This window comes from Cyclopterus lumpus, chromosome 21 (genome assembly GCF_009769545.1).
Source record: "Cyclopterus lumpus isolate fCycLum1 chromosome 21, fCycLum1.pri, whole genome shotgun sequence".
Lineage (NCBI taxonomy): Eukaryota > Metazoa > Chordata > Actinopteri > Perciformes > Cyclopteridae > Cyclopterus > Cyclopterus lumpus.
The window spans coordinates 23,838,133-23,864,522 of NC_046986.1; the positions used below are offsets into that span (position 1 = coordinate 23,838,133).

Sequence of the window (26,390 nt, forward strand, 5' to 3'; positions counted from 1 at the left end):
TAATATAAATGCATTCTGCTGGTAGAAATCTATCCACAGTGCAGGCTAGAGGGAGAACACACTGCTGCTCTGACTAGCACAGTGATAACTGCTTTATTAATATTAGCACAATGATGATAAGTCTTTATTAATGCGCAGACACAAATTCCATCAAAAGTCGCTCCAGCTGTTAACGCTGACTAAAGGCTGTGATCAGCTGATGGGAAATTGCAGCTCTAGATGGAGAATATATAAATGTTTTCTTTCATGTGAAGGTTTCAGGTAATTCTACACTAAAAACATGGTTAGACTTTTGCCGACAAGTCATTTTAACACTGTCGTGAGGTCATTTATTTTTAAATAGCACGTAAACATGTTCTGGTAGAAAATAAAAAACAAGTCCAATTTTATTTTACAATGCTTTATTCACCAGATGTTTTTTATATCTCATGCTGGTGCACCGTCGTATAGAATGGCATCACCGCCATCAGATTTTCAGTAAGTATAATAACTATATAAAAGGTCTTAGAGGAAAGAGGGCAACAGGATGGATGGCAGCATTTAAGTAAAGATAGAATAGATTGAGGGTAATAAAACCTACTCCAAGTGCATACAATGATATACTCAAACTAATGTGTTAATAACCATGCTGATGTTTTATGGTTGGCTATATGACTTGGTTGCTCAGTTCAAGTCTCATGCATGTTAAGGTATTCTTAGTTTACTGTGAATGTCAGTTCCTCCTCATTTGACACAGTTATTCTTTGGGTTATAAAAAAGATTAGAAACTTCATCCACCTCAAACACATTTAGAAAGTCAGGAGAAGAGTCAAATTCTAAATATTGGCATAGAAACAGAATTATGACCATTTATAAAACATCTCACTCTGATAGTGAACCATTAACTTTATCCTCAACTTCTGCCTTTTGTCACAACCAGTGAACTCCACCTAAACTAGCTCTTCTGGTCTTCAGCCCAGTGATGCTCAGAGCAGCTCTTCTGGTCTTCAGCCCAGTGTCGCTCAGAGCAGCTCTTCTGGTCTTCAGCCCAGTGTCGCTCAGAGCAGCTCTTCTGGTCTTCAGCCCAGTGTCGCTCAGAGCAGCTCTTCTGGTCTTCAGCCCAGTGTCGCTCAGAGCAGCTCTTCTGGTCTTCAGCCCAGTGTCGCTCAGAGCAGCTCTTCGTGGCGGTCAGAAGGCAGTCAGCAGAGCCCTCTTTATGTTGCTGTAAGGCTGAGATCTCATCTGAGACTACAACGGGTCCACTTCCATGATTCCGGCATTGGAGAAGGATGATCGACTGGAGATAAGAGAGACAGTCCTGTTTACATGGTGATGACAATACTCCACAACAACAACAAATAACAATTGCACACATGCACGTCCTTTAGTGTAAATTGTACCGACAAAATAATCTTCTTTGAAATCTGGATAGAAGTCCTAGCAAATAACCTGATACAGTCTACGTGTGTACATTTACAGTGTAAAGAGTGTTTTTATTACTGTCAACAACAAAATAAAAGACTTAAACCAACAAGTCTACTTTGTGACTTTCTGTCTTCCAAAGTCCACTGGTCCCTACTGAGGACATCTTTAAAATGGTACATGGACCTGTACTTGTAGAGATCTTTTCTAGTCTTCTGACCACTCAAAGCACTTTAACACTACATGACATCATTCACCCATTCACACACTGATGGGAGGAGCTACCATGCAAGATACCACCTGTCCATCAGCAGTAACTAACCTTTACACACCGTAGAACAGCTACAGGAGCAATGTGGGGTTAAGTGTCTTGTCCAAGGAGACATCGACATGGACTAGAGGAGCCGGGGATCAAACCGCCGATCCTCTGATTGAAGGACGACCCTGCTCACCACTGAGCCACAGACAGCTCACAAATGTATAGTTTTATTATACTGTGGCTCACTGTGGCTTAGTCCTGATTGGCAGGTGGCACCTTGCATGGTAGCCCCTGTCATCAGTGTGTGAATGGGTGAATGATGACATGTGGCATTAAATAATATTCTGTTGATTGACTGATTAATCTACAAATCACTTAAGTCAGTTGTTTAAGATGTATTTATCAATACTAAATAAACTAATTATCAAAGTATAATCTTAATTATCCCAGTTAAAGCAGAAACCGTATGAACAACAGAGGCACATTCACTCCATGTGCACAGCAAGTATTCTGAAGGCGAAGACGAACAGCAGCAACATATTTGGATCGGTTACCAGAGCTCTGTGAAGGGGTTGTGTTTGTAATGTGATGCCCAGCTGACCGGCGCAGACAACCAGGCCAATGAGGAGAAACCCCAGTAGACAGAACGCACCCAGCAGGCTGAAGACCACGTACACTGTGAAACAGGAGGACAGCAACATATCACATTCAAAAAACATTGGCTGTTTGGAATATACACTTCTAGTGTCAAAAATCTAATTACTTGTGGAAATACTGGAAATTAAATGAGGCTATTAAACAAATTAAGCCGATTCATTTGAGAATCTAGTACTAATTAGTACTGAACATTCTAAATACATGATTGTGAAATAAAGAGAAAGGAGGGACATGTCCTAGTTAAGGGGTAAATCGGCTTTATGGCAGTCAATTCCTCTGGGGTTTGATAGGAACATGGCAGAAATTTAAAAAATGAAACAGCGTGCTCTTTAATGATCCTTCAAGGTGAATACGATGCTTTTAAAAGCAGATATCTCATCAGAAGTTTTACAGACAACATCCTTCAAGAATCCATTGGCTCAATTGGAAGTTCCTGGAGAAACATAGCTTTCCAAAGGTTCTGCAGGCTTGCTGCTTCAGGCTCATTCAAGTCATCAAAGGCAATGTTTCATGCAAGTTTCAAGCATTTTTGACTTTTTATTAAATGCCATTTGGGACAATTCCTGCGATATGCATGTTTGAAAAAAGAAGGACATTTGGGACAATGTCTGACTTCTGGGATAAGACATTTGGCCTAAATGATCCCCCATATAAATGTAGTCGACATGGCCATTGTGAGTTACAAGGAAACGGCCATTTGAACTACATTTGTATGGGCCGGTCATGTAGGCCAAATGTCCTATCCCAGATGACAGTGACCCACTGATACTCGGGACAATTTCTGCCAAAGAGATCAGGACCCCTTGACCTCATTATATGCCCTGTCCACAGTGTCTGTGCAAACAAATGGGGTCTCTGGGACTAATATTTGAGATGTTATGGTCATTTCTACATTGGTCAAAAAAGACCAACATATAAAGGAATAAGGCCTCAATTTTACCCTTCGAGTCTGTTTTTTGGGCTATCCACACCAACTTTTAGGCATTTCATATTCAGAAGCCCCTCTTTGAATATGAAAAGGATCCATTTCTCTAAATTGATTTAAAGTATCCCTAATTTAAACTGCCATTACACTTTGGTATTAAAAGGTCTTGACTTGAAGAAAGTTTGTGAACAGATTATGAACAGAGAAGTGTGCCTCTCATCCCCCAAATAACAGTTGCACAAAAGAAGAGAGAAGATTGCACAAGCTCGTATTCATTGGGAGTATTACAGTAAAATTCTATTCAATTTAGTTTATTTTGTATAGCCCAAAATCACAAATTACATTGTACTAATATAGGCCTAGATTAGTACATAGCAGGATGTTATTAATTAAATTAAATGTATTTTGTCCATCCCTAAATTACAAATGATCCTCAGAGGGCTTTACAATCTGTACACATAGGACATCCCTGTCCCAGGACCTCGTCAAGAAGTGAAGAACCCTTCAGGAGAGCAACAGAGGAGGATCCCTCTCCCCGGATGGACAGAAGAATAGATGTCATGTGGACAACAACACGTACGTGAGCTTCTGGACCGAGGAGGGCTGGTGAAGACACAGCACGGTTTACTGGAGACACAGTTGGAGTTGAAGAGTGATTTCACAACGACGGTCACACAGTACTCCACACCTGGCTGCAGGTAAGAGATCATGTTCTCCTCTTTGTAGGGCAGACTCAGACTGAACTGCAACACAACAGACAACCAGGTGATGAAAGGCATAGACATTGAATTTATGGTATGGTTGTGAACTGTAATAATCTACTGTACTCCTCTTTTTAAAATGCACTAATTGTTAATATCTTAATCCTTTGCAGTTTTAAATCAACTTAATTGTGTTATCTTAAATCTTTTTGTACAACCAGCAAAACATTTGTGATGGTTTTATTTAGGTCAAAGAGTCAAAACATATTATGTTGAATAATCATAATTTAAGAATGACAATTCTCCAACGGTTAAATACTCACGAGTACTGGAAAGCGTTAATCCAGGATTGCCTTGGAACATTTTGACCCCAATTTGGTCTGTACTTGATAATGTACTGAATGTGTTAGTTGGTCGAGGTGGGGCCAACTAACCTACAGCACATTGTATGTAACATCTTAAAATGTTAACTAACTATAGCTGTGGTGCAGTAAAGAGTAAACAGTGAATAGAAGTATAAAGTAGCATAAAATGGGAATATGAAGTACCTCAAAAATCATGAAGGTTCTCAAAACATATTAAAGTACTGTACTATAGTAATGTAATGTATGTGCAATAAGTCACTCCTACTTTCCACTACTTTAATTAACAAATTAAATAAATAAACTGAATATCAAAACACATGACTTTTTGTGCCAACACATTTTGTTGTATTTTACTTTTGAACCACTTTATTAAGCTGTCTGGTGTTAGTCATGTGTTGTGTTATGATATTGACGATATGGGCAACTGCCAGCTGACGGGTGTGTCCATGACACCGGGTCACAGTAACATGGACTTCATGATGATGAGGTCTCAAAATGGACCTGAACTTGTAGAGATCTTTTCTAGTCTTCCGACCACTTAAAGCGCTTCAACACTACATGACATCATTCGCCCATTCACACACTGATGGGAGGAGCTAAGGTTCCACTGCTCATCAGCAGTAACTAACATTCACACACTGATGGGAGGAGCTAAGGTTCCACTGCTCATCAGCAGTAACTAACATTCACACACTGATGGGAGGAGCTAAGGTTCCACTGCTCATCAGGAGTAACTAACATTCACACACTGATGGGAGGAGTTAAGGTTCCACCTGCTCATCAGCAGTAACTAACATTCATATACTGATGGGAGGAGCTAAGGTTCCACTTCCTCATTAGCAGTAACTAACATTCACACACTGATGGGAGGAGCTAAGGTTACACCTGCTCATCAGCAGTAACTAACATTCACACACTGATGGGAGGAGCTACGGTTCCACTTCCTCATCAGGAGTAACTAACATTCACACACTGATGGGAGGAGCTAAGGTTACACCTGCTCATCAGCAGTAACTAACATTCACACACTGATGGGAGGAGCTAAGGTTCCACTTCCTCATCAGCAGTAACTAACATTTACACACTGATGGGAGGAGCTAAGGTTACACTGCTCATCAGCAGTAACTAACATTCACACACTGATGGGAGGAGCTAAGGTTCCACTTCCTCATCAGGAGTAACTAACATTCACACACTGATGGGAGGAGCTAAGGTTCCACTTCCTCATCAGCAGTAACTAACATTCACACACTGATGGGAGGAGCTAAGGTTACACTTCCTCATCAGCAGTAACTAACATTCACACACTGATGGGAGGAGCTAAGGTTACACCTGCTCATCAGCAGTAACTAAAAAGGAAATTTAATTGTAAATTGAACAAATTCATATTTCTTGCACTGTGTTAATTGTCTTATTGTCCAATGTTATGCTGCACCCGCCAAGACAAATTCCTTGTATGTCCAACATACTTGACAAACCCCCGATCCTCTGATTGAAGGACGATCCTGCTCACCACTGAGCCACAATTTAGTTTTTTTTAAGTTGTTTGCGTAACGTGCCGTGAAGGTGCAAGGGGGCCAGGGTATAGCTGAACGTCACTCTGTATGCTATCTCCAGAATACCCTGTGTTCAACGCCATCTCCATCTGAAAGTATACACCTCGAAGTCGATGGCTGGCTGAACCAGTTCCAGTAACCACTTGACGGTTTGGATGGAAGATCACAAATTGGTCTGATATCTCCCATCTTTGTGGGAACAAGAACGTTAGAAGAATAAAAGCATTTCTGTGGCGGGGCCGATGCCACACAGCCTGTACTCTGCTGGGTAGAGGAGGTAGAGTATCTACTTCTTCCTGGAGGATGGATTCACCTCTATAAGCGGAGAATTACCCATACAGTCCAGTAGAGGGCGAAGCCTGTGTGAGTCAGAACGTAAAGGGATGCACGCTACTTCCTGTTTCAAGTACTCATTTACCCAAGAAAGAGATGCCACACACCAGGTGTTGAGACAGGAAATGCAGAGCAGCTCACAGATGTGTAAAAAGTAGTCGAACACAACAACCACTAATTTGAGATTTTAGTAACATGCATTTGGGAGGTACGGCTGTGGGCCTGCTGAGACTACAGACGTAAGAAGGTCGAGCATGGTGTCGGCCAATGGAGCCAGGAAAACAAGACGGACTGCTGCAGTCAGGAGCACGTGGCGACCGGATTGTGGACTGGAATCCAGGAACAAGTGTTGGTGGGACAGCCGACATTTAATGCTGTTAGGGTGAGAACCCCGGACTCAGGAACTCGGCCCGGATTGACGATTTCGGGATCCGTACTTCCTTCTTTGGACTCCAACCCCCTAACTTCCCTTGTGAGATAGCCAGGCATGTTCCCCAGGAAAGGCACTGGTCAAAGTCTACCCTGTCAGGACCAGACAGGAGGCTAGCAGGCTTAGGGTCAAGGTCAGACAGCTAGCAGACTTAGGGTCAAGGTCAGACAGCTAGCAGACTTAGGGTCAAGGTCAGACAGCTAGCAGACTTAGGGTCAAGGTCAGGCATCTAGCAGGCTTCGGGTCAAGGTCACACAGCTAGCAGGCATATGGCCAAGGTCAGACAGGAGGCTAGCAGGCTTAGGGTCAAGGTCAGACAGGAAGCTAGCAGGCTTAGGGTCAAGGTCAGACACAAAGCTAGTATGCTTAGGGTCAAGGTCAGACATGAGGTTAGCATGCTTAGGGTCAAGGGCAGACAGATAGCAAGCTTAGGGTCAAGGTCAGACAGGAAGCTAGTATGCTTAGGGTCAAGGTCAGACATGAGGTTAGCAGGTTTAGGGCTAAGGTCAGACAGGAAGCTATCATGCGTAGGGTCAAGGTCAGACAGGAGGCTTGAGGGCTTAGGGTCAAGGTCAGGCATGCGGTTAGCATGCTTAGGGTCAAGGGCAGACAGATAGCATGCTTAGAGTCAAGGTCAGACAGGAAGCTAGCAGGCTTAGGGTCAAGGTCAGACAGGAGGCTAGCAGGCTTAGGGTCAAGGGCTGACAGATAGCAGGCTTAGGGTTAAGGTCAGACAGGAAGCTAGCAGGCTTAGGGTCAAGGTCAGACAGGAGGTTAGCATGCTTAGGGTCAAGGGCTGACAGATAGCAGGCTTAGGGTCAGACAGGAAGCTAGTATGCTTAGGGTCAAGGTCAGACATGAGGTTAGCAGGTTTAGGGCCAAGGTCAGACAGGAATCTATCATGCGTAGGGTCAAGGTCAGACATGAGGCTAGAAGGCTTAGGGTCAAGGTCAGACAGGAGGCTTGAGGGCTTAGGGTCAAGGTCAGGCATGAGGTTAGCAGGTTTAGGGCCAAGGTCAGACAGGAATCTATCATGCGTAGGGTCAAGGTCAGACAGGAGGCTTGAGGGCTTAGGGTCAAGGTCAGACAGGAGGCTAGCCAACTGGGGTGCCTACTGCCCAGTCGGAGCTATCAAACTGTTGACCTCTTGTACAATTGTTTATTTAATACTAATATTTGTATAAAATAACAATGTATACATTGTTTATGAATAAAAAAGGATTGATGAATGCAGCTTCAAGCCTGACACGTACCTGCACTCCGTCCCTGGACCTGCGCACATCGAGGACGACTCTTCTGTACCATTGCTTTAGCTGCTGGGGCCCGTTTGTTGTAGGAACTCGGAGCTGCAGGAGCAGACAGTTCCCACAGCCAGACACAGACACGTCAGGAGGTCCCAACACAGCTACGGAGAGAAATGATGAAATACAAATACAGGTATACGCCATGTTTATATGTACTGATTATATGTTTGCCATGGAAGACTGCCATGGACTACCTTGCACTCAGAACAACTGATGTTTGATCGAAGAAGTGTGTGTAACTTTTTGAAATCTTATATATAGAGGTGTGTGCCTCACTGTCTGACAGCGGCTGGAACTGGCCAGACATAGTCCAGTTAGATGTCTGGGTGGGCGTGAAGGCTTGGACGCGGGCTTGGTAGTGATTCAACGGGTCCTTGAATGCTCTGGTTAGGTTACACGTCTGTCCGGCTGTCAGTTTCAAACAAGCAGCCACCGGTCTCCACGTTTTCTTCCTCCAAAGATAAAGCAAATACAGAGGGAGGGAGAAAAAGAGTGACAATCCTTAAAAAAGGAGGGTGAATGGTCAATGCAGAGAGGGACTAGACAACATGTCTAACATACCGTGAGAGATGCAACCAACTGGGACTCACTTGTGATATTGCTTCAAGTACTCAGAAACGGTTTACAGAGTTTGAAAAGGAAACTAACATGAAAACTAGGACTTACTGTGCAGAACGGGCATGAGGTGAGCATCATAATCATTAAATAATATCAGACTATGATAAATATGAAAGGCTATTGCCACCCAGGGATGTCACTGTTGTTCAGTCCACCTATTTGATGCAGGCTGAAGTAACAGCTGCAGGTTGGCCTGGGATTACATTTTGTCCAGACGTGTGGCCCTCAAAACTGGACCAATTTGGTAATCCCTGACTTCTCATGCAGCGCCACCAACAGGTCAAAATCTTCCCTAACCCTGTGAAGTATCCCCAACAGGGGTTGGATGGACTGCCATTAAATGGTTCATACATTCTTAAAAATTAATTTTGTTTATGTAAGGAACATTATTTGTTATATAATGTGTTATAAGAGTTTTTAAACTCTTATGGATATCTGTGTCAGTCAAAATGACAAGAACTATACAGGAAATGCAGGTTAGTCTGCATTTCCTGTAAGAGCTGCAGTTGTTTTTGTGAACTCTTTTATGTTGCAGTACCAACCAAATCATTGCACGTAATATTGTTTCAAGCACTGATCTCTAGCTCAGCAGGTGGTGGGTTTGTCGTTCATGTTAATAACAATCATCTATTACGAAGCTTTTATAAAATGACAAACCACAATAAGTACAGCTGTGTGAGGCAGACTGTTGCCATTGTGATTATGAAGATATGTTTGTCTCCGTAGATCGAAAGGAAAACAGGGAGTCATGACTACGCCTGTGGAGTGAGTACCTGAGGCGGAGGACCGTCTGGACAGTGAAACGGCTGTCGGAGGGGGTCCCGAGGCCGGGCAGGAAGCTCAGTGTGTGCTCCATGTTGAAGGAGGAGATGGAGACGCTGGAGGGTGCGGGGAGGGAAACACACACCACTGACCAGGAGGACAGGATAACAAGTGTTTAGATGTTTCAAAAATATCGTTTGTATTCTTACAAATAATAATAATTTAAAAAAACAGTCTGCACACATTACAGAAACATTTCCTGGACACGACTCTGCATCTCAGTGTGAGCTGCTACAAAGTTTAACAGAATAACAAAGCACTTGCTGCTCCTGACCATTCATATACACCACTACACGAAGCCTGTCACACACCTCAGTCCAAAGGTACAACACAATGACCCACACACAGCACAACTAAACTCTGGAGAACACAAACAGTCCAACGACATGCATTCATGTCACAGTCACCATGTCAACCCCCTACTTCCTCCGCAGTCAATCAAGAAGCCATTACCGAGGTGTAAATGCAGAAGCAGCAGCATCCACGGGCCCATCGTCTCCATGGAGTTTGTTATGGCTCGAAGGAAACCTGTCGCACAAGGCACCGCTCGGCTTTGGGTTTGAGCTCAAAACACACAGACGGATGGGAGGGAGCATGTGTGTGGGGGTTGGTAGATGAACAGTTAGCATATGCACAGCTGAGTTTCTATTTCCCAAGAAGTCCCTCCCTGTGCATTTCGTCCTACAAATCCTGCATTGAACTGTGTGAACTTTACAGTTACAAGACAGAAACTGGTGATACCAGAATTCAACTTGTTTCTGATCTGTGTGACTTTTATTGTTGTTCTCTTTGTGTTGTTATATTGTGCCTATACTTTGGTAACTGCATACAAAGTCAGCTTGAAGAATGTTACTGCTATAATACAAACAAAACATGGGCTTTCTATTTAGAATGTATCTTTATTAAATGCAAGATGTACTCAGTCTTTAGGAAAGCCTGACAGAGTTATATAAATGGAAACATTTTACAGTGAGCATACAAATACAATGATTAAAGTGTTAGTTAGTTGCATCTGTAACTTGGAAAAACACATGTATTATATATGAATATCCTGATACAATGTGTAACTTCAAATAATTGCAATGCTGAACATGACAAATTAAGAAAATATGGCAAATATAAAAATAGACAAGCATGTATGTAACCTGGATAGACAGTATGTATACAGTATGTATACTGGAGAGACAGTGTAATTGCTTGGTAAAAACAGGATATAAAAAAATGTAATGGAAGATAATAATTCTTACTATCATCCTGCTGAAAACCATGTTGAATATCTGGAGCTTCACAGACAATCAGTCAAGACATAATGTCAGTCACAATTTAAGAGTACATGAATCTACAAAACACTACTTACTATGTATTGTAGAGCCGCATTTTACAAATCCTTTAATTACTCATCAACTGCTATTTTTTCCATTATTTACAAAAACACAAGATAATTATTGAAAATTATTAAATAAAGACGTTAAAAAAAAGCAATACAGTACTCATCAAGTGGACCTTTTTTTGAAAAAGTTTTCAGTGCACATTGAAGGAGAAACAGCCTTAAGACACTCAAGCTGTTAGTGAGTAGAATACAAAGTTGACCTGCGACTAACTTCTACTGTTCCCCAAAGCATCCGTCCAATTGGAGGAGGTGCTTCTATCCTTAGCCTCTTACGTCCTTTGAGGTTTTTTCAAACACTCTTAACAGCATTGACTAGTCACCAGTTGTTTGAACTCTGGTGTGTGTCCACAGGGTTTGTGACATGAGGATCAGAGCTGAAGTTACCGTGAGCTTCTAGTCTCAAACAAACACATGTAGCAGTGACTCTGAACGTTAGAAAACATTAACATTGCTGTCAAAAGGCTGCCATCAGAGCAGCACATTACTGTGAACACAATTCAAATTGATGAATGAATGGTTTGACATGAAGTTAGATGCCACAAAACATCTTTCTAAATCTACGCGGTTGATGGCGTCCGAGGGGACGGACCAGTTGCAGAGGCCGCTGCTAGAACAGGAAGAGGAGGAGGGTTAGGGTTCTGGACCGGTCCTGAGGCAGCTGGCAGAGTGAGATCTGTTCCTGACAAACACCAATCTGGAGCCCACAAGTTACAAAATGCCCCAACAATTTAAAATGTTCTGAGTAAATTAGCAAGCCATATTGATAGTAATGTGGGGAACAAAATATTAATTTTTCCTGAATGTTGATATTGTCAAAACTCCAGTCCGAGAAACTCCTGGTTGTACTTTGCGTGTTCTGCACAACCTAACCCGGAAGTAAAGGATCAAATAGTACAGAGATCCGTTTGTGTGCCTTGAATCTGGTGAGTCAACATTAAAATGGAACATTCTGAAAGTAATAATTACATGGACTATGAACTTAATAAAAGATGAACTTAAGTTAGTAATTTCCATGTGATGGCCATTGTGTTCCCCAATTTGCTGAAAGGATGTGATTTGTTTTCCTTAGATTAGAATTAACAATGCTATTTGTGTAAATATTTATGGATGTATTATGGTTAATGTGATGATGATTGCCTGTGGTAATAGAAAGCGGTGCAGAGCAGGGCATCCATACGGTCTTTGACCTCAGAAATGTGTTTTTAGGCAAGAGTATCTGCAACCGCTATAAGAGTCTAAAAGGGGCCACTACAGATACACTATCTGATCATGACTTTGTGTGCCAAAGAATATGAGAACAACATGATTCATTTGAAAAGTTCTCCTAAAGTGGTTTTGTTTGAGGCTGCTTATAATACAACTGATCAAACATCTTTTGTTGGAAAAACAACAGTTCTCAGTGTGTAGACTGATGAGAATGAATCTAGACCAGTACGGAGACATGAGTTTCACACTCTGTCGTTTAACACTGCTTTTTAACACATTATAAACATGTAAAGAAAATAAAAGAACTTACAGCTGGAAAACCTCAAGATTTCTACAATTAGTTTGCACATGGACGCCCCATATATCCAAAGTCGACGTCCTCCTCCTCCTCCTCCTCCTCCTCTACAGAGCAGGAAACAGTTCCTATAACAACTTCCTTGGAGTCTCTAGTTCGTGAGGCCTCTGAAGCAAAGGAAGACTCTGGCTCAATCTCCAAGTCAAAATGTGATTTCCCTACCTCTTCCCCCTCCTCTTCAAGCCTGCCGAAGGTTAATGTGTGCAGGTCCACATCCTGGTTGCCCCCTTCTTTCACCACCTTCCTGCCCTCCTCCTCCTTTGGTGGGATTGGTCCTTCAGTCCCACATACTGTGTCTGATATAGTTAATGAATCAGAGAGGGAGGCTGTGTGTGTGCTCTGTGCTTCGTCCAGTCCAGCATTAGAATGTGTGTCTCTTGAAATCAAGGGTTCAGGCTCCGGAGATAAAAGAGCTGACAAAGATGATGAAGAGGAGGAAAAGAGGAGATTATTGCCCAATGGCATTTCATAACCTACTCCTCTTCTCCCACCAGTGCTGTCAGTTACACTCTCCCCATCGCTCTCGTCAGATGTTTGGTTGCTTTTCTTTTCACCTGAAGAGGGCGGAGTTGGTTCAACATTCAAGAGAGAAGATGACAAGCTGCAGAATGGAATGACTCGAATGTCCTCCAGGTGATGGATGGATCTCTAAGACAAAGAGAGAGAGAGAGAGAGAGAGAGAGAGAGAGAGAGAGAGAGAGAGAGAGAGAGAGAGAGAGAAAACACAAAGAAAGAGAGCATGTTAATACCAACGAGTTAAATCAACAGCAGTCCAACCAGCTTGTTTTTAAAAAGTAGATATCCCACAGATCGGGACCCTCTCTCTGGTCTTTCCATACAATAGAAATCTACTGACAATTAGTCACAAGAAGACTCAGTGACATGTGATGAAAGTCATGTGATAATGATCATTTGCATTAGCTGTGATACATCTTCCTTTTTTTTTGCCTTAATAATGGGATTTATGGAAACTAAAAGACTAACGGTTAAAAGGCTACACACAACTTGATTAATGGATTAGTAATCTGTTCTACAAACTGTCAATCAATAATCCATCTGTAACGCTTATCCTGTTCTGGGTCCCAGCGGACATTGGGCAAAGGCAGGGTTCCCCTGGACTGGCCGCCAGACTATCGCTGGTAGACAACCATTCTAGCTCACAATTACACCTACGGGCAATTTAGAGTCATCCATAACCTGAGCTGCATGTCTTTGGACTGTAGGAGGAGGCCGGAGAACCGTCCAGCAACTGGGAGAACATGCAAACTAGTCACAGAAGGGCCGTCCAGCTTGAGAAGGCCAACTATGTTAAAAATGTTGGTAACATAAAAACAAACAAAATGTTAGCCCCAAATCCAAAATGGCTAATATGGGCCTGTTGGAAAGGATTCTTCTACTGGTTTGGCCTACAAAGCTGAACAGTAGCAAATGATTTCTGGGACTCCTGTAATAGAAGCTCTGCTCAAGCTGAACTGATTTATGGACAGTAAAGTACACAGAGGTCACCTCAGAGGTGAATGACAGTAGCAGTCATCTCCACGGACAGGAAGTGCTTTGAACAGGTAATCAGGATCTCCATAACCTAATTCACATACAGGCCATCAGATCTACAGACGAGTCCTCCACACTGGCCTCGCCCACGTGGACCAGAGGAACACAGTACACTGATTCAGCATTCAACACCATTGTCCCCTCTGAGCTCCTCATCAAGCTCTAGGAACTGGGACTATCAATACATTTAGTAAAGGAGTGTTCTACCAATTATTCCATATACTAATAAAAAAAGAAAAATATATATATATTTATATATATAAAAAAATCAATTTGTGTTTGCTTATTCAGATGATGTAATGTAATGATACAAAATAGCACCAGTATGTTAAGTGTAATTATGTTGTTGTACCCTATGTATGCATAGGTGACTGTATATGTATTTGTATCAGCGTTAACTTGTATATGATGATAGTTAGACTAACATATACCAACTTCAAAGAATAAGAATGTAAACATTCAAACTGTCAATAATATCACTCAGAGCAACATACTTTGAACAGTTGTAAAACTGTTTCTCTATCTTTCCATAGTAATATGTTTCAACAGGCTTACTTATAATGAACCATTTATGGTCTGTTCATTTCATCATGGACTCATCCCTCAATTCACTTGTGTTTAATCTAATATTATGAAAAAGAAAATAAGGATAAATGTTTAGCACAAGTTCCCTGAGGCAAATGATGTCTTCCAGCTGCTTGTTTGGTCTCAATTCAGTTAGTAATGATACAATACAGAACAAACAGCTGGAAACAGAATATTTTCCATCTTATTCAATAAATGACTTCCTCAACAATGACCATTAGTTAAAATGTTGATTAATTGACTGATCAAGCACTCTTTTCACCACCAATTGTTACATTTTCACTCAATGTTGGTATAGCTATATGACACTCCATCAGTTCACAGCAAACTCAGGAACAGCTGCCGACCCTCACGAGGACAGAAGAATGATGCTTAGCCGTTATCCAAGCCAGACCTCAACTTATTAGACTGTTACAGTTGTTCACATATGTATGCGTTTGTTCTGACATCTGACAAAAAAAAGCTGTATTTCTTCTGTGGACATGTAGCTGAATCAAGGACGTTCTGGCTGCTAGTGTTCTGGAAAAAACAGTTGGTGAGCAACCAATAGTTTCACATCCCCTCTCCTGAGTTCACATTTCATTTACTGCTTGCACAAACAAGTCCTGTGTGAGGGGAAAGCACCCTGTATCTCGCTGTCACTCTGGTGGACTTTAAGTAATTAATAGTGAAACATGAAACGGCATCTCAATTTACCAAGAAAGCATGTTCAAATACCCCTTGCATGAGAAAAATACCACAAATAAAAAGGTTAACCGTAACCAACGCCCACATCGCTTCTACATCCCAGCATGATGTGATAAAACAATATGAATTGAAGGCTTCAAAATATATTGTTGACTATCAATTGAATAATGATCTCCGGGACAGTAATTTTCACAGAATTTGCAGTCAAAATGTTAGTTTGGTTTTTCAATATATTTCTAAAATCATAACATAATCAGATTTCGTCAGGGATAGCATGATTAACAGTTTTGGGCAAGTATTTCCATCATGACAGAAAGGTTACATAACTTTAAATATTTACATGAAAACTGGACCCATTTTTAAGAAGACAATCGTGAAGGTGTTAGACACCTAAAGTCATCTCTCATACAATACGTGTGTATAATGAACAGTAGTTCAAGATGAAAATATCAATCAATGCAAAAGTAAAACCGAAAAAGAACACTATTTTGAATTACAATCCAGCAGCAATAGTTTATTTGTTGCCTTAAAAGGCAGAAGGATTTGATGTCTCTCATTATTCTTTTCCATAGAATGGCATCGGCATCACCAGGTCAGGTCAGGTCAGGTCAGGTATGGGGGCATGCGCCAAGGCAGCGCGTTGCTGCGTCCACCTTCCGACGGTACTCCCGGGGTCTCCGTATGGCCATCCTCCAGACGGACACTCGTCCCAGCCCCGTCCCACCGAAGTAACGATCAACCTGACGAAGCCACGAGGCACATGGGCGACCCCTAGGTCTCCTCCACCCAACAGGGTCTCTCAAAGAGAGAATCCTGTGGGCCGGTCAGCCTCAGGGAATCGTGCCACATGCCCGTAGTGCCACAGCTGGCACTACGGACGTATAATGCAGGTAACATACCTCATCCGAGTCTCCCCAAGTAACCGCTCATTAGGTACAAAATCCGACCAGCGATACCCGTGGATCCTTCGGAGAGACATGGTACCAAAAGAGTTCAGCCTTCGCCTCAGGTCACCGGTTAGCGTCCAAGAGTCTCACACCCATAGAGTAAGACAGGCAGAACCAGCGACCTAAAGACTCGGACCTTTGTCCTCTTGCACAAATGCCGAGAACGCCACACACCCTCATCCAGTGAGTCCATCACTCCCCAGACGTTGATTGACTTCCTGACCGCATCACCTAAATGACTGTATATTTTGTATTGATTAAAGCACAGGATGGTTCAGGCTAAAGTATTAAAATCATTCTCCAACTAAATGTGTGCTTATTATTTACCAGCAGCAGCAAATATATCAAATTGGTATGACCCATGGCTAGGGTATTGGCACTGATGACTACTTGATGCGTGATTATTTTGCCCATCTTTGATCAGTTTATCTGATGCAGCCCTCATTCTTTCATTTGACTTAAGTCACAGATGCTGAAACACAAACTTTGATACAAGCAGGTTCCTTGAACTTTAAGAGGCACCCAAATAATAACTTAAGATGCAAGCAGCGATGGATACAGAGGGTTTTTTCTATTTATATTCAAGAGAGTGGTCTTTCAATTTAAGTGCATGACTCATTGATTTCATATTTAGGTTTTGCAAAGCTGGTCTCAAACCCCTATCGTCACACTCAAATAGCCCGTTACACTTGGATTTGGTGTGCTCCAACTGGATGTTCCACTCAGACAGATCTCTGCACTAGCATCAGCCCTCCTCCTCACATCCGGGCTGCTTCGGTGTGCTCGTGGAAAGTCTGCTCTCAGATGTCTCCTCTGCTCTTGGATTTTTTGAAGCAGAAATTCCCCAAACAATAAAATGCGACCAGAGTGTGACTATGTAAATGATCTCCGCTTCATTGCTGGTGCGTTCGCTTCACTTCTTAGAGCATGTATTAGTTAAAGAACAAATATAGGCAGCATGCCAGTGATATCTGTCACAGTGTGAACTGTGCTTATACTAGTGACAATCTGGACATGCCCTTCAGGACGGGCACCAGTCAGTGAAACAAGGGCCGCTGCATGTTGTTTATGGCAGCAGCAGCACGCTACTACAATAGGAATACCACTGACAAACAATAACGTTATATACCATGGCACCCAGACCTGCACTCACAAAAACATAACTAATCAATTTGGGGCAGATTAGACAATGTAAATGGTAAATGGTCCTGTACTTGTATACAGTGCCGTAACGGAAACACATGAGGCCCCCCTGCAGAATAACCCTGAGAGGGCCCCCCCCTCCCCCCCCATATGTAAGGGATAATGTATTGTCCGGCGGTCATTATCCAAAGATAAACGAACAGGACCCAAGCTTTTCTTTTGAGGGAAATGTATTCAATCAGAAAAAACAGCTCAAACAGAGAACAAATGTATTCCAACAGAAACAAAACATATGCTAGGGCCTATCAAACAGCTCAAACAGAACATCTGTTACAACAACATAACAAATATGCCTACATATAGTCGATACACCGGTAGGCTACTTTCTACAGGTTTGCATTTGAATACACATGTGCGCGTCTTTTAGCAAATCTGTGTGCAGTCTTTAACCACGCTCTTTACATCTAAACTGATGTTTATTCTCTATGCTAAGGATGGCCAGACCGGACAGCCTCTCTTGTGACATGGAGCTTCTGAGATATGTTTTGATCAGTTTTAGCTTGGAAAATGACCTTTCTGACTTAACGGTTACTTGTATTATTTTGTACAGAGCCGTTGTCTTCTCAAAAGGGTTGCAGTGTTGGACAACGTGAAATGAAGTTAAACAACGATGTGGTTGTGGAGATAATTAAGGAGGGGGTCCGATAATGGGCGCAGGGGGTATAGTGAGAGCATAGGTTTAATAAGGTTAATGTATTTTCAAGCACAACACATAGACAGAGCAGTACAGCTGTCAAAGTATAACGTTAGCTACGTGGTAATGTTAGCTATAGCAAACAGTACAATACCCGTCTCTTCTGGCAGATGAGTGCATCCTTCACCAGCTGGTCGAAAAAGACTTGTAATTTTGGGAAGTTTGGCATTTAATTCAGAAAGTTTCTGTTTTGAATGCCGCTTTTGGGCACCACTTTTAAATGTGCGTTTCATTTTTCCTTTTCTCCCAGAATGCACCGCGGCCCAACAATAACACCAGTCCGCGTAGCAGGAGGCCCTAGTGGTTGCCTGTTACGAATGCCTTTACAACTATTATTTAAAACTTATAAAGCCAGTTTAAAATACTTTTTTTTATTGTGTAGCTTTATATGAGAGAGACAACTTTGAGGGATATCTTAATGTTATTATGTAATGTAATATTATTTATTTATTACATTATTCGGCCCAGATTCGGCAGCCGATAAACCGGTTGCCATGTCTCAGACAGAATCTGCCCATGTCCGTAACAGCTACACCTGGGCCAGACATGGCAACAGTGAAATGTGCCAAATGTGGCTCACATTTGGCCACATCGAGCCGGAACACAGCCGAGTCAGCCGACACTTAGCCGCAATACGGCCGAGTCCGCTGGCTAGTGTTGGATTAAAAAAATAAAATAAAATTGCCACGCGAGGCCCCCTGTCCCTGCGAGGCCCCCCTGCAGTGCGGGGGCTGCGGGGGTGATCTCTACGGGCCTGCTTGTATAGATCTTTTCTAGCCTTCCGACCACTCAAAGCGCTCTACTCACTGTCGGGCAATTATTACTATCACCCAAAAAGATGGGGGGAAATAGGGTTCATAAAGTAGATTACTTCTAGACTTCCTGTCAATACAGGTGCGTTCAGGAGTTCAAGTTTCTCCAGTATCCTTATTTAACTTCATGACGAATGCAGAGACCAAAAAGGACATCTTTAAAGCGACTGCTTTTTGAATATCATTTATTTATTATTATTATTATTATTTTCCTGTTTGCTCATTTTCCAAACATTTTAAATGAAAGATTAATAAAACACATTTAAACCACAAATTAATTTACTTATCAAGTTAAAGGGGGCGCTCTGGTCACCTTCCAAGAATGGCAACCATTAGTGCTGCACAACCAACTACTGATTTTAACACACACTTTACTTACCAGGATCAATGGCAGTGGTCTCCTCGGATAGATGAAACCAGTATAGCCCAGCAGGGCCACAACGACCAGACCACACAACACCAACAAACACAACGTGGCTGATATCCATGGGTCTGCAGAGAGAAGGAGAGAGGTTCATATTAAACCCAGAGGGACTTGAAACAGAGCAGGTTCAGGTTCCTTTACGAGCATGAAGTACTACGCGCATGAAGTACTACGCGCATGAAGTACTACGAGCATGAAGTACTACGAGCATGAAGTACTACGAGCATGAAGTACTACGAGCATGAAGTACTACGAGCATGAAGTACTACGCGCATGAAGTACTACGCGCATGAAGTACTACGAGCATGAAGTACTACGAGCATGAAGTACTACGAGCATGAAGTACTACGAGCATGAAGTACTACGAGCATGAAGTACTACGAGCATGAAGTACTATGATCATGAAGTACTATGATCATGAAGTACTATGATCATGAAGTACGCCTTAAAAGCGTTACGCAGCATTGAAACAACCAGTGGAGAGAAACTTCGTCAGACTACTGCGTGCGGGAGAACTGTGATAAACCAACGCAGGAACAATGATCACAAGCCTCGGCCAACATATATATTTACACTACCGTTCAAAAGTTTGGGGTCACTTAGAAATGTCCTTATTTTTCAAAGAAATGAATGAAGATAACATTAAATGAATCAGAAATACACTCTATACATTGTTAATGTGGTAAATGACTAGCCTTTAAAGCCTTTAAAATTGAAGAGTTACTTTGGAAACGAGAGGGAGGAACAATTACACAGACACAGTGACCTGTACCTGCAGTATAGTGACCAAGGATGGAAGCACACACAGGTTGGCTGTAGTTGGACTCCCTAGAAACCAGCCCTTGAGAGAAGCAGACTGACACACAGTACCGTCTGCCAGAGGCCATGTCTTTTACAACCTGTCTTCTCAAAGACTGGGTGTTTGTAAACCACTGCAAACAGAGAGACCAGACAGGTGTTAGATTAGACAAATGCACAGGATTAAAACACAGGAAGCGGTGGTAAGTTATGCAATAGAGTGCTGCATTCAATACGTCATTTTACCACAGGATGCTGTGGTAAGTTATGCGATAGAGTGCTGCATCCAATACATCATTTTACACCAATTTTCAAGCAAACATAAACTGATCTTTTCATGTCAGACTTCTATTGAATACAGTCATTTCATCGGACAATGAGTGACATGTGGATAAAGGAAAGCATCCAGCTTTCATATCTAATTAGTTGAAATTAAAAAGGACATTGTTAAAGCACCCACAAATATCACAATATTGCCATAGACCTCACCTCAGTTCACAGTTATGTTTCAAAGCATGCAATTTAGACGATTTGCGGCTCTTTACTTAAAAAAAAAATATATATATATATATATATATTTTCTTTGTATTAGGTCAGCCTTTGGTGTTTGATAAGCCTTTTAAAAGCCATACACATGTTCCTCAAACTGGACTTTCTGGGTGGCATCTTTCCATGTGTACCAGTAACATCAACTATCTTGAATATCCACTTAAACGTGTTAGATAATATACTGTATGTATACATATCTCACACTGTGTGTTGGTCCATGTACAGTACCTGTAGTTTTTCTGCATTGTTGGTCTTAATCCTCAGTTTGTAATTCAGAGAATCGTAGATCTCCCTAAGGTGCTCCATGGGAGGCTGTAGGTCCACACACAGATCTGCTCCACATGGGGTCACAGTCAGTAGCGGCAGGTCCAGTTGAGCTGTTGGACACAGACACAGGGACAAAAAGGACACTTTTGTTAAATTAACTCAAATTGCCATTGCATGATGAATAAATAGGTCACTGAAAACGAGAAACGAAAACCACTTTAAACATTTTAAAAGAAACACAGCATTTTATTGAAGTGCAACTTCCCTGCCCATGAATGCAGGTACCATAAACAGTAAACAAAGTCCTCAATCTCACTAATTCTTGGTTTAATGGCAATCTCACAGAACTTGAAGTGAAACACTTCAACAGAGAACCAGTCAGTAAAGCAAGTCATATCTTGGTTGGCAGTTAAACCATGTGTGCAATAAATCAAAAATAACAGTTTAATCATCAAATTGTTGCCCCGTCATCATTCAGAGAGAGACTCCAAGGGAAGATGAAACCCTGTCAGAAGTCCGGAGTATAACCTCAGGGAGAATTCTGAAATGAAAAAATCGTAGTAGTAGAGGACCCTCGATGGACTGGCGGCCTGTCCAGGGTGTCCCCTGCCTTCGCCCTATGTCAGCTGGGATAGGCTCCAGCGCCCCCGCGACCCTAATGAGGATAAGCGTATTGAAAATGGATGGATGGATAGTAGTAGAGGAATGTATTCAAGGACAGGGACAATCCACAGAACTCTACAAGGTATTGTTCAGGAAAGCCCAAACCGTGTATAAAAATAAAGAGACACAACTGATGAATGGAAAAGAAAGAGAATATTGTATCTATAGGCATCATCTCCATTATCTGTCCCTTTCATTCTACATATTCTAGTTTCAACACTGTGCCACTTACTGTCTTCGATGGGTTTAAATCCTGGGAGTATGACTGTCTGTGAGACCTGTGCTTTCAGCAGTTCTTTAATCTCGGTAAAGTAGAGCTGTTTTGGGTCAGAGAAGGCTTCTGTGAGGTTGCAGACCAGTGGGTGCTGGACATGCTCGCAGCCAACGACTGGCACCCAGGCAGTTCCCCTACAGGACCGGAGAGAAAGGAAAGAAGCACACTATAGTGGGTCAAAAGAGCTAAAAGTCTTGTGTTTAATTTAAGTTTGATTGTAGTAGGCCTTTGTTAATGCTATCAGACTGCATTAGAAATCAGTCAGCACTTTTATTTTCACTTTGAAGGCAAACCACTGCCCTCATATTAAAATGATTTATTATGAAACGCATGGTGAAGAATCACTCTGGGATCCGTAACATCTGTCCAATATTGGATCCGCTTCATATTGTTTGTATGACAATGATAGTTTGTGCAATAAACATTTGTTCCGAGTTGCTTGGAGCACTAGATGGATAGAAAGACTTATACTACATCTTAGTACCCTTTCCCAAACATCTTTGGGAAAGGGTACACACAATAATACACACAATATATTAACACAAACAAAGATGAAACCCACCTTTCTGTGGTAACTGTGACATGGTAGTAGACTCCTGTGGGCGTCCCTGGTCGAGGCTCCCATTTAAGCATGTGAATGAAATGGCTTGAGTTCAGTGTCGGATTGAACAGCTTTGGGAGTTCACTCATAGCTGAAATACAAACAAACAGGACATTAAGTAGAATTTTTTGGTATTTGATATGCACCTCAGTTGCACTTGTTTTTCAAGTGTTTGCCTCAAGGCCACACACTCATTCTGAGATCGGTTACTATTAAAGGAGAACCCAATCAAAGTCTGTCTGCAGGTTCTGAGGAGCCCTACTGCACATCTGAAAACGATGTAGAAAACCTTTTGTGGCTCCACAGGGAGCTGCAGAAAATCTAACACACCGATATGCGCCTACAATGCATTATGGGTAATGTAGATTAAAAAATGATGATATCTCTGGTGCTGTTCAGTGCATGTTTTTGTGTTATTGGAGTGCAATGCTGAAGTAGTATTCTGTTAAAGAATAGGGCTTGTGGTCGGCTGTAGCTCATGGGGGAGAGTGGTCGTCCCGTTACTACACGGTACCCGGTTCGATCCCCGCTCTCCCTATTAGTTGCATGTCAAAGTGTCTTTGAGCAAGACACTGAACCCCCAGTTGCTCCCGAGGTGCTTCACTGCAGCCCACTGCTCCTTAATAACCAAGGATGGGTCAAATGCAGAGAAGAATTTACCCACTGTCGGATCAATAAAAGTTTACATTTCTTTCTTTCTTGACACGCATGTTTTGATGTGAACAAAAAACATCTTTGATTCTCCAAATTCATCTTTATCCCAAATGTTTTACTTTGTTTAAATGAAAAGCCCCATGCTTTATAAATGCTTCTCGAAAAAACACATTAAAAAAAAGAGACAACTAATGTAGGTTTTATGGATTTTAAATCACTAAAATATCAACAGATTTAGCTTACCCTTGCTTTAAATCTTCTTTTTAGAGAGCTGGTTAACTTTAATTTCTGAAACAAAAGTGTAATCTCGACAAAGGCTAAATGTTTTGTTTTCAGAGGATGTGCAGCCATCGTGTAAGCTTTATTCCAGACTGTAAAGCCTTAATTGGTGATGCACCATCAAATCTTAAGAAACTTATATACCATATTACCCCACTAGAGAGATTGTAGTACAAATTACTCTACTCGAGAGCTGCGCTCACTAAATATTTGTGGTTCCAAGGAGTCCTAAAAAGTAGGATGGGAGCCAGAGCATCCAGTTATCAACCTCTTTTTGATAACCTGCAACAGAACTTTCACAAACTCAGCTGCAATAAATCTGAAATACTCATCATCGGCCCTAACTCCCTCACCCGCTCAGCCCAGACCTTCTCTCTCAACATTGAGGGCTCCATCGTCATGGATCCTCCTCTGTTGCTCTCCTGAAGGTTTCTTCCCTTTTTTCCCCCTGAAAGGTTTTTGTATGATTAATGAGTGGTAGGTATGGACCACGATCCATGAAACAGAAGGAGGAAGAGAGAGCGGGGGCATCACCAGGGCCATGGCAGGAGGCATCGCGAAAGAGGCCGGACCAATGAGGCCAGGGCCCTATTTCTCGTACGTGGCTAACGTGTTTAGCGGGATATTTCCCGGATGAGATTAACAAACGAGGCTTTTCGGTTCCTCAAAGCAAGTTTGGAAAAATCACCAGCGCAGGCTCATTCAATCTAGCTGGATTATCTGGCCACGCCCCCTGAAGAAAATGGCAGCTCCATTCCTCATTGATGAAGGAGTGATATTAGTTATATTAACGTTTTATAGGGAGAGAGTTCTTATGACGTGATGACGACTTCCTATACGAGCACTATCCATTCTGCCCTCAAGGAATCATTTATTTACAGACCTTCTGGAGCCGTACATTGAACACCACACATTGACTGTCTCACAGACTGTATGCAGAGCCTTACAGACTGTATGCAGAGCCTTACATTGTTGTACATTGTGGTACAGTGTGGTACATTGTTGTACATTGTGGTAGTGTGGTACATTGTTGTACATTGTGGTACATTGTTGTACAGTGTTGTACATTGTTGTACATTGTGGTACATTGTTGTACAGTGTTGTACAGTGTTGTACATTGTTGTATAGTTAAAGATTAAAGATACAGAACATCGGGAAAGCCGCTGTATGCCGTGGTTTTGGTGGAACTCATGGATGTGTTCATTACGTTCCCTGGCCATGTCTGTGTAAATGCAATAAAAGTTATATATGGTCATCTCCACATACAGGAATATACACATATATATGATCTACTTGTTCCGAAAGAGTTGAGATAGTTATTTTAGATCTCATTGGATGATGCATGCCATTACGCCGACTGCCAGCAGGCACATTTAAAGAATGAAGCACTTAAAATGAGCCGTTACATTTTCCCAACACTGATGCTGCGTTAAGAGTAGATATAGAGTAGAAATAGTGGTTATTTGTTCCATGGTGAACGGCGGAAGTTATAAATGTTTCCATGGAGATAAGCCACACCCCCTCTCAAGCGCGAGTGAAGTGAATGAATTGATTCGATTTTGCCATGATTATGGTCTGTAATTCCTCATATACGTTCATGATCATCTCCTGTTCCTCAGCGGAGAAAAAAAAGAGTCTCTTCCTTTGAGTTTATTTGCCTTTGTGCTGTTAGTAAATCATGTTTTCTGTGATCGACGCTTCTCCCTTTTGAAGTCGGACGGGCACGCACAACTATCCTGTGAACTGACGTCTGGCTCAAATTAACGAGATGGTTTGAGCACGGATCAGCCTTTGAGAAACCGGGTTAGCCTGATGTCAATCATCTTGTTAATTTTAGCTCGCTAATAGGACATTTGATCGACTTTGTTAAGCCACGTACGAGAAATAGGGCCCAGGCCCTTATGGAAGGAGGCACAAAGACGGAGGCAGGGACATTGAGAAGGATGCCAGACAAAGGGTTGTTTCTGATTATTGGAGTTTTTCCTCATCCGATGTGAGGTCCTGGGACAGGGATGTCGTATGTGTACAGATTGTAAATACCTGATTCTGGGCTATACACAATAAACTGAATTGAATGCTCACCTGACAGGACATGAGGCAGCCATGCAAGCATCCAAACGAGAGCAGTCATGACAGTCACACCATCTCTGCTTCACCTCCATCCGATCCTCAAGCCGCCTCCCCACCTCTCAGGACTCTGCTTCTGCTTTTCATATTACCACCACAAGAACAAATATTTAGTCATTTCTGCTACCTATGTATGTCATACAAAGTGGGAAAACAACTATTACAACTCGCTTTAGATAAAAGCAATGTTTAATGTAATATGTTAAATGTAACCGAACATTACGGAGGTAACTGTTACTTGACACTGACACCGTGTCTGACGGTTATTCTCACTGTGAATAAACCAAATATCGATGTTTACGTGTTTCTGTCATTCCCGTTACCTTTCACAATGTAACCACTGACTAGTGAGGGGGTTTCAAAACACTTTCACTTTGCATGCGTGGCTATTAGATAGCTCAGTTTAACGTTACTTTCATTAGAAAACACTTTCACACTGACCTCAAACCTCTACAGACAGATACCGATACCCGACGTCGCTCTTCTGTCTCGCCCTCTTGCCCTAAACGCATCTATCGCTAGCTAGCTAACGGACTAGCATGTCCACTAACTAGCAAGGCAACGCTTTTAGAATAGGTCAACAAAGATACAAACTGTTACTGACACTCAATGTTTACAATTACAGCAACCAGTCCTGAGATTCGCGACCAGGTGTATCGACCAATTACTCATATGGAAGCCAACCCATGGATGTCACACAGACTGTGTACGGGACCTCATGGGGTAGATCGGCATAACAGACTGCAGCTGCATTTGGTGCCTTCAATGACCTTCCGATAAATTGTGTTGGTTTGTCGGCGCGATGTATGCATTTGGCAGACTGACTGGATACTCCAGAGACCACACATTCTCGTGTTTTTCTGATTTGAGGTAACACAAAGAACACTAGTAAAATTGTTTTTTTGCACTTTAAAGCCTTTCACGTTGCCTGCATAGACTGATCAAAATATATC

At 42.1% G+C, this 26,390-nt stretch overlaps 2 protein-coding genes across 5 annotated transcripts; both read right to left on the minus strand.

Annotated features, from left to right (window-relative positions):
* Nucleotides 1-384: 384 nt before the first annotated feature.
* On the minus strand, nt 385-9,982 carry LOC117750017 (interferon alpha/beta receptor 2-like). The gene is made up of 7 exons (XM_034560853.1): nt 9,825-9,982; nt 9,323-9,458; nt 8,208-8,383; nt 7,881-8,032; nt 3,823-3,985; nt 2,215-2,336; nt 385-1,276 (listed from the first exon to the last, which is right to left on the minus strand). Exons 1-7 carry the CDS (start codon nt 9,871-9,873, stop codon nt 935-937), a joined length of 1,140 nt encoding a protein of 379 aa, XP_034416744.1. The 5' UTR covers nt 9,874-9,982; the 3' UTR covers nt 385-934.
* A 268-nt stretch (nt 9,983-10,250) lies between these two features.
* Nucleotides 10,251-26,213, minus strand: LOC117750015. Of its 4 annotated transcripts, none has more exons than XM_034560852.1 (8): nt 26,042-26,213; nt 25,393-25,516; nt 22,339-22,468; nt 21,735-21,910; nt 20,801-20,949; nt 19,998-20,157; nt 19,181-19,293; nt 10,251-12,970 (listed from the first exon to the last, which is right to left on the minus strand). In XM_034560852.1, the coding sequence occupies exons 2-8, from the start codon at nt 25,439-25,441 to the stop codon at nt 12,305-12,307; spliced, it is 1,443 nt and encodes a 480-aa protein (XP_034416743.1). In that variant the 5' UTR covers nt 25,442-25,516; nt 26,042-26,213; the 3' UTR covers nt 10,251-12,304. The 4 variants fall into 4 exon arrangements, with proteins under 4 accessions (XP_034416743.1, XP_034416741.1, XP_034416742.1 ...); XM_034560850.1 differs by having other exon boundaries at nt 25,393-25,513; nt 25,879-26,213; XM_034560851.1 differs by having other exon boundaries at nt 25,879-26,213.
* Nucleotides 26,214-26,390: the final 177 nt, after the last annotated feature.